This window comes from Mixophyes fleayi, chromosome 6 (assembly GCF_038048845.1).
Source record: "Mixophyes fleayi isolate aMixFle1 chromosome 6, aMixFle1.hap1, whole genome shotgun sequence".
NCBI classification, from domain to species: Eukaryota; Metazoa; Chordata; class Amphibia; order Anura; family Limnodynastidae; genus Mixophyes; species Mixophyes fleayi.
In genome coordinates this window covers 117,857,181-117,871,356 of record NC_134407.1, presented here as the reverse complement: position 1 = coordinate 117,871,356, position 14,176 = coordinate 117,857,181, and the positions used below count along the sequence as shown (strand labels likewise).

Genomic DNA, 14,176 nt, shown 5'->3' with positions numbered 1-14,176 from the left:
GAGGGGAAGGCCACAACCTAACCCCGTTAAAATTCCGCAGGAAAAGATCCCAAACTGCCAAATCCGTCCGGATTTCGGCAGATAGCAGTACTCGACAGTGAGGTCCCTTACGCCCTGACGTTGCCCTTTCCAGCTTCCGACAGAACACACGACCCATTGGAATTACCCGACAGGCGAAGTTAAAAAGTCCCAGTATAGACTGAGTCCTTTTCAATGACATCCCTTCAGACCCAAGCGCCACCCCTATAAGCTCCCGCAGTTTCACTACCTTCTCTATTGGAAGCCTACAAAGACCCAAGACCGTATCGATCTCGATGCCTAAATATGCTAAACGGGTAGTAGGACCCTCAGTCTTATCATGCGCGACCGGGACACCAAGTGAATGAAAAAGAGCCCTAAGTGAAAACAAAACCTCCCCACAGGTGGGTCCCTGGCTTGGGCCCACTACAAGGAAGTCATCCAGATAGTGTGCCACGCCTTGGTGACCGATTCCGGCACAAACGCACCAGTGTAGAAACGTGCTAAAACACTCGAAGAAGGAGCATGAAACTGCGCACCCCATAGGGAGGCATCTATCCACATAGTAACCATCGCTCAGATGGAAACCCATGAAAGGGAACGAGTCCGGGTGCAATGGAAGAAGCCGAAAAGCCGACTCGATGTCGACCTTCGACATCAAAGCCCCGGGCCCAAAAGATCTCACCATCTCCAGCGCCTCCTCAAAAGACTGATACACTACCCTGCAAAATTTTTCCGGAATGGCATCATTAACCGATGCACCCTTTGGGAAAGAGAGGTGCTGAATTAGGCGAAACTTCCCCGCCGCCTTTTTAGGAACCACCCTTACCGGAGACACTACCAGGTTCCGATAAGGAGGGTTCGCAAAAGGCCCAACCATCCGCCCAAGCGCCACCTCCTTACGCACCTTCTCCGCCAAGATTTCGGGGAACACCTTCGCAGATTTTAGGTTAACCATCGAGGCGATCCCGACAGACCCTTCAATAGGTAACCAAAAACCATGCCTAAAACCCTCCCGTAAAAATTCCGCAGCCCATCTTATTGGGTAGCGGTCCAGCCAGCGGCCGAGATTGACCACGTTAATTGGCGACGCGGCTTTCCGCAGGTCCGGGAGCCGTTCGACTTCCGTCGCCACCCCCTCCTCGACTCTGCCTGTCACAAGTCTTAGCTGGGTGACCTCCACCGCAGCGGGTGCAGGTGTGTGAGAACCTACACACCGCTCCGCGCAGGCAACCGGACTTGTTAAAAGGGAAACAGCGGCCCCTACCCTCAAAGGGCGTGGCACCCCTGCCGCGCCCCGACGGCCGACGCCAACCTGAACCCTGTGAAGACTCTCCCCCGCCATCTTGGGACACCTGTAACCATACCTCAACATCCTTGAATCCCAACATGAGGCTCGCATGTCCGTCATATTTCTCCCGAAACGCTTCATCATAGGCCAGCCATACCCCGGGGCGTGATGATGCATACATCTCGTGGATCATGTGTAAATATTTCAACATGTCCATCCACTCTGTAGGGCGCGTTTCTAAATAACACGCCGCAAAAAGGTAGGCACCCGTAAGCCAGTTTTTGTATGACCTATAACTCGTCTCCCCAGCGCCACCCCGTGTGAGGGCTTGGGCTACCACTTTTTTCCCCTTATTGGTCATAGCGAACATGTCAATGAGTCGGCCTTTACGAATTCTGTCTCTGACTACCATTCTAACCCCATGCAGTATCCCGGTACTAGCACAGCGCAGCTCCTCATCCCCTGTAAGATGGGAACCTCTTGTCTGCCTTAAACGCCCGTCAGCCGGCCTAGCCCCAGCGCGCGGTACAAAATGCTTGCGCAATTTCTTAATCAGCTTCTTGGAGGAAGACCCAGACATATCTGAACCCGTACTAGAGCTATAACAATCGGACCACACAGATTGCACGTCAGGTACATCAAACAAATCACGCTCACCTGCCAACGCCGAACCAGTCTCAGAACCCTGCGTCCAGCCTTCATCCCCGGACCATGCCTGGTGACGGCCGACTTGCTCCACTCCAACGAACCGCTCCTCCTCATACCCTCCGGCTTCTGCTGAGAAAGAAATGTTACTACCAGAAGCTTGAGACTGGGAACCACGGGACGCCGCTCTATGCTCTCTGCCATGATCTGAACTCACCCCTTGACCAAGCTCCCAGCCTGAAACTTCCCTATAATTCTCAGCCCCCAGGGACTCACTCACAGGAACACCCCCATCGCGTGACTCGCGCCGCTCGTCCGAGCCGTGCGTGCCTCTCCTATGTCCAGACCAGGACCGTTGCCCTGGGCTCTCACCCATGACCTGAAACCCCGAAGAACCCCGCACCTGACCCCTATGTTCCCCGGAGACTGAGTGACAGGACCCCCCCCTTCCCACCGGGATGCCCCTAACACCAGAACCCACAGGGGCCACTGATGTCTCCCCCCGGACCGCACTATTGCCCCTGCTATAAACCCTATGTGCCGCTGAACCTGCTGAGGAACGATCTGCCTCTGCATTCTGCCCCCTTACCGGGCCCAAACTACTCCTGCTACCCCTGATGACTGAACTGGCCCCCATTATGCCCGTTGAGCAGCTATCTGCCGCTGGAACCCGGTTATAATTGGAGAGAAGGGGGTCGCCCCCCCCTCAGGACCAGGATGCCCGCCCGCCCTAACATGGCCGCCGTGAACCCGCTGCCCGCGGGACTGCTGAACTCTACCAGCAGCGGGTGGAGGGCCCCCCGCCGCTATACTACCCCCCGAGGACCACCTGTCTCTCCTGGATGCCCTCTGCCCGGGAATAACAAGCCCGCCAGCCACCGGAGGAACCGCCGCGTGAGCTGACCTCGACCGGAAGTGACGGCCGTCACTTCTGGTTCTGCGACCCCCGCTAACACCACCATAACCCTCGGCGGATGCCCGGGAAGGAGGAACCCTCAGCCTGCCACTGAATCTCCGTGCAGGTGAGGGAGGGGAACCGCTGGGCCTAGCGGAGGAAGGAAGGGGACCCACACCCGCCATTACCGCTGGGGGAGGCACCCGGGGAATTGGAAGGGAAAATGGGCCAAAATGCAACACCACCAAAAACGGGAGGGGGGGGGGGGAGGGTAAGGGGGGCTGGAAGAGAAGGGAGAAAAACGGAGAGGGTTGAATTTAGAAAAGAAAAAGAGAGAACAGAGGGTTGAGAAAATTAGCAGAGAATGACACACAACATAGTGGGAAAAGCAAGAGAAAAAAGGGGGAGTACGAGCAGGAAAAAACAGGAGACAGAGAGGGGGAATACTTATCAGGATCCACGTCTGCACGCTGCAACTTCCAAACTGCCAAGGACTGAGCAAACTCCGCCCATCCAACTTATAGTCCTAGACCCCTCCCCTATGACACCAGATGGGCGTACCCAAAGATTAACTGTTAACACTCCAGAGAATAGTTCAGTTAAAGATACAGCAAAGCTTTTATTATCCTTCGGTCCTATGCAGATCTCAGTTCTTATTTCAAGAGACAAACTCATGTCTCACAGTATCTCTCACATTATGCATATTGGAAGCCACTCCCACTATCCTTTCTTACTATTTGTGTTTTTGTAAGTAGATACAAATTTAAGAGCATTTTTGCAAAGACCATTATAATCAAGTTCAATAAATATGACATGATGGAGATTATTATGTATGAAGCTACATTAAGGTAGTACTACACATGACAGGCTTAGATGCACTGGCTTAGCAGCAAAGTGTCTCTGGCAATGACTCATTTTAGTTTTTGGTAACTATATTAACCAGTGTCAAACTTTCTTTCAATGCAAAACCCATAAATAGAAGTTTTTAATTTGTAATAATTGTAAAGAGTCTTCCTAGGCATAGCAAATGAGTCATTGGCAGGTTGCGACCTAAAAGGAAGTACGAGGTGGCATGTGGTATAATTTTCATTATAATTCTCATTCTTATGAGAAGAGTATACCTTAGAGTATCTATTGAAGGAATACCGAGCAAGCCATCACGATGGACAATGTTCTTCTGTGGGTTAATCATAAACGTGCAAGGTTTGTCCTGCACTATTCAAATGTATAGGAAGGTGTTATACCTCTGTGAGTACATATACACAATACAAACCAAAGTGCAGGAGCACACTTATAGGAAGTACAATACAAACTATGTATAATAAATGTACATTTTGATCAAATTATGGATGTCCATCTATGGCAACAAGGTGCCCTTATTCATATGGATACCTACATTAAACAATTTATGCTGGTTGAAACCTTAAATTATAAAGTGTGCTCTGCACTTTGGTTTGTATAATTATAAAACTGTCATATGGTTTGTTTAGACAATGCATTGTTGAAAACAGAAACCTATCCTGAATGAACCAAAAAAAATTTGGGGTTTTGTTTTAGGGGCTGCCCAAGCCTCACAAGCTATACAAGCAAAATCATTGCTGGTCAGCCACCAGTTGTTTAATGATATTCTAACAGAGATCTTACAAATTACTTTTTACATACTGTATTATAAATATAAACCCCCAGAAGAACTCACACTTAAACCAGAGATATATATGATTTACACTATCTGCAAAACCTGGAATGTGGGGCACTACAGAGTGCATTAACGGCAGAGCTGAAGGCTGTCCTGTCCATCACAAGGAGGAGGGATTTTAGGGTTCTGACCCATCTCTATGGGAAATATCATGGGATAATGGCGTTTAACCTCAATAATAAGTGTAATTATTTAAATAATGCCTTTTCAGCTGAAGAGGACAGAGACCACCTGCACCATCCTCAGCAGAATTCAAAGCAAGATTTCCCACAACAACCTCTAAGAATGCAGGCGCGGAAAATTCTCAGGGAGCCAGAAGAAGACCGGGATCACCTGTACCACCACTAATTTACCATAAATAGCAGATAGTCTTAGACAAACTGCTTTAAGTACAAACCATGTGAATACTAATTTTACAAGCTCTTATTAATTGTAATCTATTGCACATTTTCATGTGAGTGTTGAGAAGGTAATTCAGATCGTCCTTTTGCATCTAATAAAATGGTAACACTGTTCCAGATTACTTGTATCTTGAAGACATTTCTTTGTAAGCAGAAATGTCCTAATAATGTGGTAAACTGACAACTTTCGCTGCATACATATTTTCTGCAGTATGATCATGAATATTTATACAGTATTTACAAATAACATGCAGTACATATGTAATCTAGGTGTCTGTGTGCTTGGTTTTATCTCTGATCTGCACAATACAGTTGCAAGCAGTGATTCTTGTGTTTGCATACACTGCAAGCAAGTGCCGCAATAAAGTAGTTACTGCTCCCAATGGGATAATCTGCTATCCCTTCCCATGCTGTTTCTAGGCTGATATAGTTGAAAATGAAGGTGTTACTATGGTAACAGATTTATTTTGAGTAACAGCAAAACCAGCCAATCCCATTATGAACACACTACACCTCATAGGGAATGCATACTTTCTCATTGACTGTCTCACATTCTTTAGATGTATTGACACATGCTGGTATCTTAGAGAATACCTTTGTAGGAAAGCAACCTACACATTTTAACCCATGCAACATAGCCTGGACTGGTTTAGGAAACCCATGTCAATGCTCTTGCTGCAATACATATAAACGGCTTAAAACAATACATGTAAGTTGTAGTCAAAATGAACTGCAAAGCATTAGCATAAGACTGAATAGAAAAAGGTACGGAACAATCAACTCTAATCAGGTCTACTGTTGTATTGGCTGCTTTGGCAGACAAAGGTTTTATTTAATACATTACAGACAGTGCTGACAGAATAAAAATATCTCTAATTTTTAGTGTGTTTTTCCTTTTTTTAAATATCACTTGTTATAAATTGCAGCTGCCCATCAGTAAAATAAATCACAGAAAGAGTCATGAAATAGAAAAGATTATATATGCTTGTGTTTTGAGAAGACCCACATTCTGCAGATATCCGGCAAACAGATGAGCAGTTATTTACAGGGATTTTCACACCAGATCACTTGGGCTGATAACTCCTTTCTTTAAGATTAGGTTTCCATAGAGAGCAGTTTCTCTACAATAAGCAGATGAAGAAGATTACATAGCTGATTATTCCATCTAATGTTTGTTATTATGTTAATACAAATGATATGTTAGTCGGGTACGACATGATTTTATACATGTACAAAACAGGGGCTTCCTCTTATCATTATTCTGTTCAATCATCTACTTTACTTAGCTGTGCAAGTTAGTGTGGATATTCAAATGTCTTCTATGTTTCAGCCCCATGTATTAATTGTTTTGGTCTGTACTCATGCATTCAAGGGTCTAGCTCACATGTGTAACCCTATTAATTTTCCCATTACTAAGGGTCATGTATTAACCGTAAAAAAACCACAGCATAAATACAATGTCACTTTCCTACTTTTGCCAAACTGCACCCAGATCTACTGGGAAGCACAAATATTTGCAGACCAAAACGGCTTCTGCTGAATTGCACAGGTTTGAACAAGCTAACGGCAGGTGTTGGTAGAACCATGGACATTTCTTGCCAAGTACGGATTAGGTGCATCAACTTTTGAACCAACGTGCAAAAATGAGATTTCATTTGCATATAAGATGATTTAAAAAAAAAAAAAAAAGGCAATTGGCTGGTAAGAGCATATCACATGGGTGTTCCTCTGCTTTGTAGGAGGATATTTTTTCCCCTGATAAAATCACACAAGAGATTGCTTTTTGTACTAAACGTTTAGCAGGACACATTTTGTACCTTCCAGTTACACTTCTGTAGAAGTGTACACTTCTAGGCGCACTGACTTATGAAGTAAAAAGTTATGAAGTAAAAAAAATTATATTAGGCAGGAAGTAAAGTGTCCTTTTTCCCACCATGTGGCTCTGCAATGACAGGCTGACAGTGATTTTCCAAGTGTTGTTCAAAGACCACAAAGTAAGCGTGCACCTGGAATTATGGTAGGCTGAATAGTTTTTCCAACCAAGCAGAAAATGCATTTGCACACAGAAAAAAAAAAAAAGGATTGGATGAGACAACTTACCCAGTAGCTACTACAGCAAAGGCACTCTTGGCTCGTTGATAGAAAGTATATCTTTCCACTTGTTGAAGAGGAGCCTGTAAGAAGAATTGACCCCGGTTTTACTGTCCTTTTCTTATATAAGGAGAAAATGTATAAAGCTATTGCTACCAAAGAAAATTTACAAATATTCTGTTCTTTCAAGCCCACTAAACTGTAGATTGCAATAATTGCACTGCAGGATATGCACATTCAAGGGTGCAATATCAAGTCCCATGAGAAAGCATGCAAAATAATTATTATTATTATCTTTGACTTGTACGGCGCCACAAAGGGTCCGCAGTTTCATACATTACATATACAGAAAACAGAACCAAGACACAACATGATACAAAAATGTATACAAGCACAGGTGACAGGGTAAAGCAAATCAGATTATATCTGGGACAGATAGTGAAATGGATGGTAGAAATCAGCGAGAAGAAGGCCAAAGCTTAAGAAAACAGGGAAAACAGGGCTAGCGAAGCAGGCCAAGAGGTACAGAGGGTGAAGGAACAGTAGAAGGATCACACAAGGAAAGAGGGCCCTGCTCATGAGAGCTTACATCCTAAAGGGAAAGGGGAGACACAAATAGGGTGGTACTAAAAAGATTAAATAAATGAACCACTCATAATGTGTTTTTATTAATGATAGGCCTAATAAAAAAAATTTTTTTTACATGAAATACATAATACATGATGTTCTTAATGCGTACTGTTCATAAAATGCATGTTAGGTACAGTATGCATTTCTATTACTTGCAAACACATGTCCTGGCATGCATACATGTAGTCATATCAGTGCGCACTTACTCATGCCCTGCAGCTTGTGCAAATGATACGGCTAAAAAACAGGTACCTAAGATTCCCAGAGCTTGAATTGGACAAATGCGCATGTACTCGACCTTGGCACACCCTTACTGTACATTGCCAACGTGTGCCCGCCCCTTTCCTCCCCCATTCCACGCTTCAATTTGTATGCAGTTGGTAGGGTCATTCGCATCTGGACATGAATTGCATGCAATTGCATTCACTGGCGTGATGTACAGAGCAATTTCACGCAAGATACGGCACACAATGGGACCTATGCCCGAAGATGATACAGGCCCCATGAGTCTAATATTAGAAAAAGACTGAGCAATATGGATTTCATGGAATGGTAGGAAGGAGAAAGTCAAGTCACCCCCTAAAATAAAAAAAAATTAAAAAACACATAAAAAATCTATTTTTGGAAAGTTGCATCTAAATGAAGCACAAGACTTCTGAAACAAAGTCCTCTGGACAGATGAGACCAAAATGGAGTTGTTTGGTTTTAATGCAAAACAATGTGTTTGTCGAAAACTAAACATAGCATATCAACAGAAAAACCTGATATAAATCGTCAGAGGACAGTCAGAGGACAGTGGTGGATGGGTGATGATTTGAGGCTGTTTTGCAGCCACAGGACCTACACGTCTTGGCATCATTGAGTCCACCTTGAACTCCTTTTTACATCAGAGTATTCTAAAGGAAAACGTGAGTCCACCTGTCCAAAAACTGAAGTTTGTTCGATATTGGATCATCAAACAAGCCAATGATCCTAATCACACTATCAAATCTATAGCTGGATGACTTATACAGGTTTTGAAACAGCTAAGTCAAAGTCCAGACCTCAAATCCATTGAGATGCTGTGGATGGACAAATACAATACAATTATTCTATAGAAATGGAGGAGCCCTGAGAAAAGCAGAATGGGATTTCACAATGGGGAAGGAGCAGATCAATTAAAATTTAACTGGTACCCAGGAATGCTGCATAAAATACTTTTTGGAAAATCTCACCCCTTGTGATTAACATTTATATATTTACACAAAACATGACCCTTTAACAGAAGTTACCTTATTGGAAATCAGAAAATCACTCACCCAACATTCAGCTTTGGACAACAGTGTCCTGTACTCGTCCCACACTGGTGTCTTCAGGCCTTTCACTTTATCACTGTCTACTAGGTCCATTACAGCTGCCTGCCTCAAAAAATAACAGACACGCACTTAATATGCAAACCAAAATACTTCTGAGTAATGTTCTAGCAGGCACTGGCAACGATTGCCATGCAGGCACTTGTAATTCTACAATAGCCAGCATACCCAAGCAGTTAATGGCTGCAAGGGCTTGCTAGGATTTTGTGGTGACATATACTCAAGAACTATTTAGTTTATTACCCCAATCTCCAATATGCACCTGGGAAGTTGGAATGAGCCACAAAATTTTTCTTCATGTGTGTGTGTGTGTGTGTCTGCATTTTTTATGCGGACCCAATCCCGCTATGGAATTTTCAAACAGACATTTCATGGTTCCCATTATTATAGTGGAGGGTCCACTCTGCGAATCTCCCGGTTAGTGGGAAATTCGCTGGGGTAGTGGGACCCTTCTAGCCAGGCATAGCGCTGGTTATAACTTTTTCAAAGGGACCCATGGTGCTTGTACCACTACATTAGCTGTAACAATTCCAGTCTCTGAACGTTGAATCTTGATCATCATCAGTATGTAGAGTTGAGTATATGCAAAAAAATAACAGGTATGTGGAGATGGGGCCTACTCTAAAAAGGCTGCATCTCCAGGGGACATGCCACAAATATAAGTCTACACCTTTAGTGTACTTCAGTTAAGCTCCAGGTGTAGGGGCCTAAAGTGCAACTTACATTGTACATTATTTTACTATGCAATAAAATAAAGCAGAATTTTGCGCCTGAGAGCTGGACTTGGATCCAACTCTACACCAGGCCCAAACTGCACAAGGCACCATGTTGAAAAGCAGTAAAATAGCAACAGCCTGGTTTAAAAGTAAAGACCTAGAAAAATCTGAACAGAATACTGAACATAGGAAAAAGTACATAAACAGTATCAGAAATAAGTATAATCATCATCAACATTTATATAATGCCAGCAAATTCCGTAGCGCGTTACAATTGGGAACAAACATTAATAAAACAATACTGGGTAATACATACAGACAGAGAGGTAAGAGAACCCTGCTTGCAAGCTTACAATCTATAATAAATAAGTAAAGGTGTGGGTTACGAAGGAGTTGGCCAAGGGAAAGGAAACCAGACAAACAGATTTTGAGGGAGGCAAGCGTTACAGAATTAGTGGATCGAGAGGATAATCTAGGAGGAGGATTCAGAGGTCTTTAGGGATTGGTGTTTCTAGTATGGAATTCAGGAGATTGTGTATCTTGTTTCAGAAGAGAAATATCTTTGGAAAGGTCCACCATACCTGGTAGAGGGCACCAGCAATTCCTCCAGCAACTCTGGGCAGAGATAGAAAACATCTTGGTGAGTTTATCAGGTGTATAGTACAACCTGTAATATAGTCCTCCTAGGGAAAGGGGCTGGAATTTTATTTTTTTAATTGTTCTTTTAATGTGTGCATATTATCTCTTATTTTTAAAATGTAATGCCTATCCTGTTGATTGAGGAATTACAGTTACGTATGAGAAGTGTCTTACAATATTTTGAGGAACGAGGGTAAAGGCAGAAACACAGTAAGAAAAAAATGCTTATGTCCCTTACATCATTGGTTTTAATTATGTCTTTACATTTGTCTTTTTATGAATAAAACATAGAAAAAATGCAAAAAAATGCTTATGTGCATCATTGATACAGAAACTATGGTTTTACCATTATATGCAGTTCAGACTTGATGGTATTATTCCGCAGACTGGGTAAACCAACTTATATTAAACCATATACAGTATATGATAGAATTTATACACATCCATTATTACGCACAAGATAGCACTTACAGGTTGTGGGACGTAGGTATCCATTGGAAAGAGCTGCAGAATGGCTTCCAAAAGTCTAGGAATTCCCAAGCCTTAATAAAATAAACATTAGAATGTCAGTTTTGTAGAATGGAAAAAGATAAAAAATCAAATGTATGCAACTGTAACGCAAGAGGGTACGCGGGTAACAATTGTACTTACAACTTCTCATTTCAGGACTGCACAGTTTTTACTATGCTATTGGGTTGCCTTCACTAGCCTATATATATATATATATATATATATATATATTGTAACAGAAGACAGGCAGGGCGCCTCAATGTGTATTATCACTTGTATAGCGTAAATGGATTTAATATCATGCGTACCATAAGGTATTGGTAGGTCGTCTAATCAGAGAAGGAAGATCATCTTCATAGATTGTTCCTCCCAGTTGGTCAAGTAATGGACAATGCAAAAAACAGAGCACAACATAGAGTAGTATTGTCAGGATGTGCAATCACACCACCTGTGAAATATACACCACCTATGGGGCTTCCTTATCGTGCAAAAACACTTATGCCCAGAAATCAACAATTATAATATATAGGACACCCGTGTGTACCAGCCATATAAAAAAGGTATATAAATATAAACTGCGTACCAGATGGTCTCTCCAAATTGGCACAAGATTAATTCTTTAGAGGATCAGTTGTATAATCCCTCTCTTCCAGTCTCAGTCATTGGCAGCAATAATGACAAGAAAGGAGGTGTAAAAAGTACAATAGCGCTTTATTAAAAAAATAAATATATGCACTTACATCAAGGAGTGCAGATAGATGCTAAGGTAGTAGGCTCAACGCGTTTCGTCCCGGTAAAACGGGACTTCATCAGGAGCAAGAAAACAGCAGATACATATACTGCTGAATTACCAGCTTTAAAAAGAGCCCAGACGCCATCTTGGCGCATGCGCGGATGCCGCCACTCACTGCGCATGCCTCAGAACAACTTTATTGATCTTCACAAATACACTGGACGGATCAGTACTGTAATTCCGTATATGTAATATGATATTCAAGTGGAGCCACCTATATGCCCCGTAATAGACAATAATGATATATCAAGATATTTGCTTTCATCTCGTCAGCTAAGTTATATAATTAAGGGATATGATCGCACACGCTGCATAATCCCCATAGCGCCAGAGGAACTCATGGCATAACATCCATATACAAAAACATTAAAAACAGTTATACATAATATAATATACAATATATAAAACATATACAATATATAAAAAAACACATATATGCATGCACATACACAAACACATACATACTGATCAGATCTAGGTTAACCTATAACTGTTGTAACTAAACTAAAACCTGGTGATAATATACCAGATACAGATACCAAAATCACTGCTTAGTATATGTGATCAACCTGACTAAGCACTAATAGAGATTATATCCTAATGCTATAGATAGACACCTAATGACTATATCTCTGACCCTTGAATAATAATAACTAGTAAGAGCGATAGAGTTACTAGAACTACTACCACCCATAAAATATGCATCCTATTATTGGACCCAAAACTATAAGTGTACCTTCTATTAAAAAACTGAAACATCATATGTTTGCCAAGGACACCCTGCTGTATAGCCTGGGTTTAGATCAGAAAACCATTGATGACTTGATAGAGACACACTGCCACAGAGAACGGAGAAGGGAAAAAGGGAAGATTGGGGGGGGGGGGGGGGGGGGGGGTAGGGGGATAGGGAGGTAGTGCACACACCTGTGCTCTCTGTTGTATCTTATTAATATATAGTAGATCACCACTGCTTAGGAGTCATTACATTCTATATTACAAACAGAGTGCAACCCCAACCTAGAATATAAAGCACCAAACTACACCACAATGGATAACAGTATGAGAAAAATGTTTAAAAATATACAGTAAATATCATGGAACCCCAAACCTCCAAACTACAAGAAAGGGGCCAACTCATAGTTCTCATTGAGTCCAGATGGAGTCATAGTACCTAATTGAAAAATCCAAAACATTTCTCGTTGGGAAAGTTTACGCTGTAAATCTCCTCCCCTTGAATTGAGAACTACTCTTTCCAGAGCCATAAATTTAAGATGTTTTGGATCCCTATTATGGTTTAATGCAAAATGTCTAGAAACTGAATGACTTTGAACTCCGTTTTTAATGTTATGGATGTGCTCCTGAATACGTAATTTTAGAAGTCGTTTGGTCTTACTAACGTACTTCAATTTACATGAGCATTCCAACATATAAACAACGGAGGTTGTTAAACAATCTATCCGCTGTTTGACATTAAATTTTCTGCTATTGTCATGATTGTAAAAAAAGGTTACCGCTGGATTCATGTACTGACATATATTACAATGAGTACACTTCACTGATCCTATCCTATCAGGTATAAAACTAGAGGAGCTCTCAGTGGTTTTCTTATTAGAGAGTAGACTTGGAGCTATCAATTCCTTCAAACTACGATTTTTCCGAAAAATTAAAAATGGTTTATCCGGGAGTATTGTGGAGAGAATCGGATCTCTTTGTAGAATACCCCAATGTTTTCTTATAGTTGACCTAACCAAATGTTCTACACTATTAAATTCCGTAATGAACGGTATGATTTCACCTTTCTCTGATTTAGCGGTATATCTCAAAGTTTCAGTCCTATCCTTCTTATTAATTTTCTCAGTAGCCTCATTAAGAACCTGTTGTGGGTATCCCCTTTCTTTAAAACGATCAACATAAATACTGAGTTGTTGCTCAAAATCATTATTGCGACTACAATTTCTTTTTATTCTATTGAAATATATATATTCTCCTTCCATCTTCTCTGATGACAGCTATTAAAGTGTAGATAGCTGTTTGTGTCGACAGGCTTGATGTAATTTTTGGTAATCACTTGTGTATCGTTTGATGTTAAAACAAGATCCAGATATTCCACTTGTATATTACTTATGTTGGCTGTGAACTTAAGATTATAATCATTCCTACCAATATACTCGAGGAACTCCTCAAATTCATCACGAGTACCATTCCAAATAAGTAGAATGTCGTTGATATATCGTTTATACAACTTAATTTTATCTGAAAAAGGATTAAGTTGATATATATATTTAGCTTCCCAGCTCCCCATATGAAGATATGTATATATATACTCCTAGTTTGATTGCCACATAAAGGAATGCCTTGTGTCAGCAAAATGTTTTTAAAATTGCAGTTATTTTTAGTTATACAAACATTTACAATTTCTTTTTATGTTACTGAAGATTTACAAAATACATTTCTATTTAAAAGCAGCAATCTCAAGTTATGTAATTTTACTAAGCTGCC

At 41.7% G+C, this 14,176-nt stretch overlaps 1 protein-coding gene across 1 annotated transcript in view; it reads right to left on the bottom strand.

Moving 5' to 3' along the window:
* Window positions 1-5,727: 5,727 nt before the first annotated feature.
* FUOM (fucose mutarotase) overlaps window positions 5,728-14,176 on the bottom strand; it is a 60,888-nt gene continuing 52,439 nt past the window's right edge. Inside the window, exons 3-6 of the mRNA XM_075217185.1 lie at window positions 10,846-10,916; window positions 8,966-9,064; window positions 7,047-7,120; window positions 5,728-6,067 (exon numbers count right to left, since the gene is read on the bottom strand). Of these exons, the coding sequence (XP_075073286.1) occupies window positions 6,001-6,067; window positions 7,047-7,120; window positions 8,966-9,064; window positions 10,846-10,916 (311 nt within the window). The 3' untranslated portion in view covers window positions 5,728-6,000. The remainder of the gene's footprint in view (window positions 6,068-7,046; window positions 7,121-8,965; window positions 9,065-10,845; window positions 10,917-14,176) is intronic.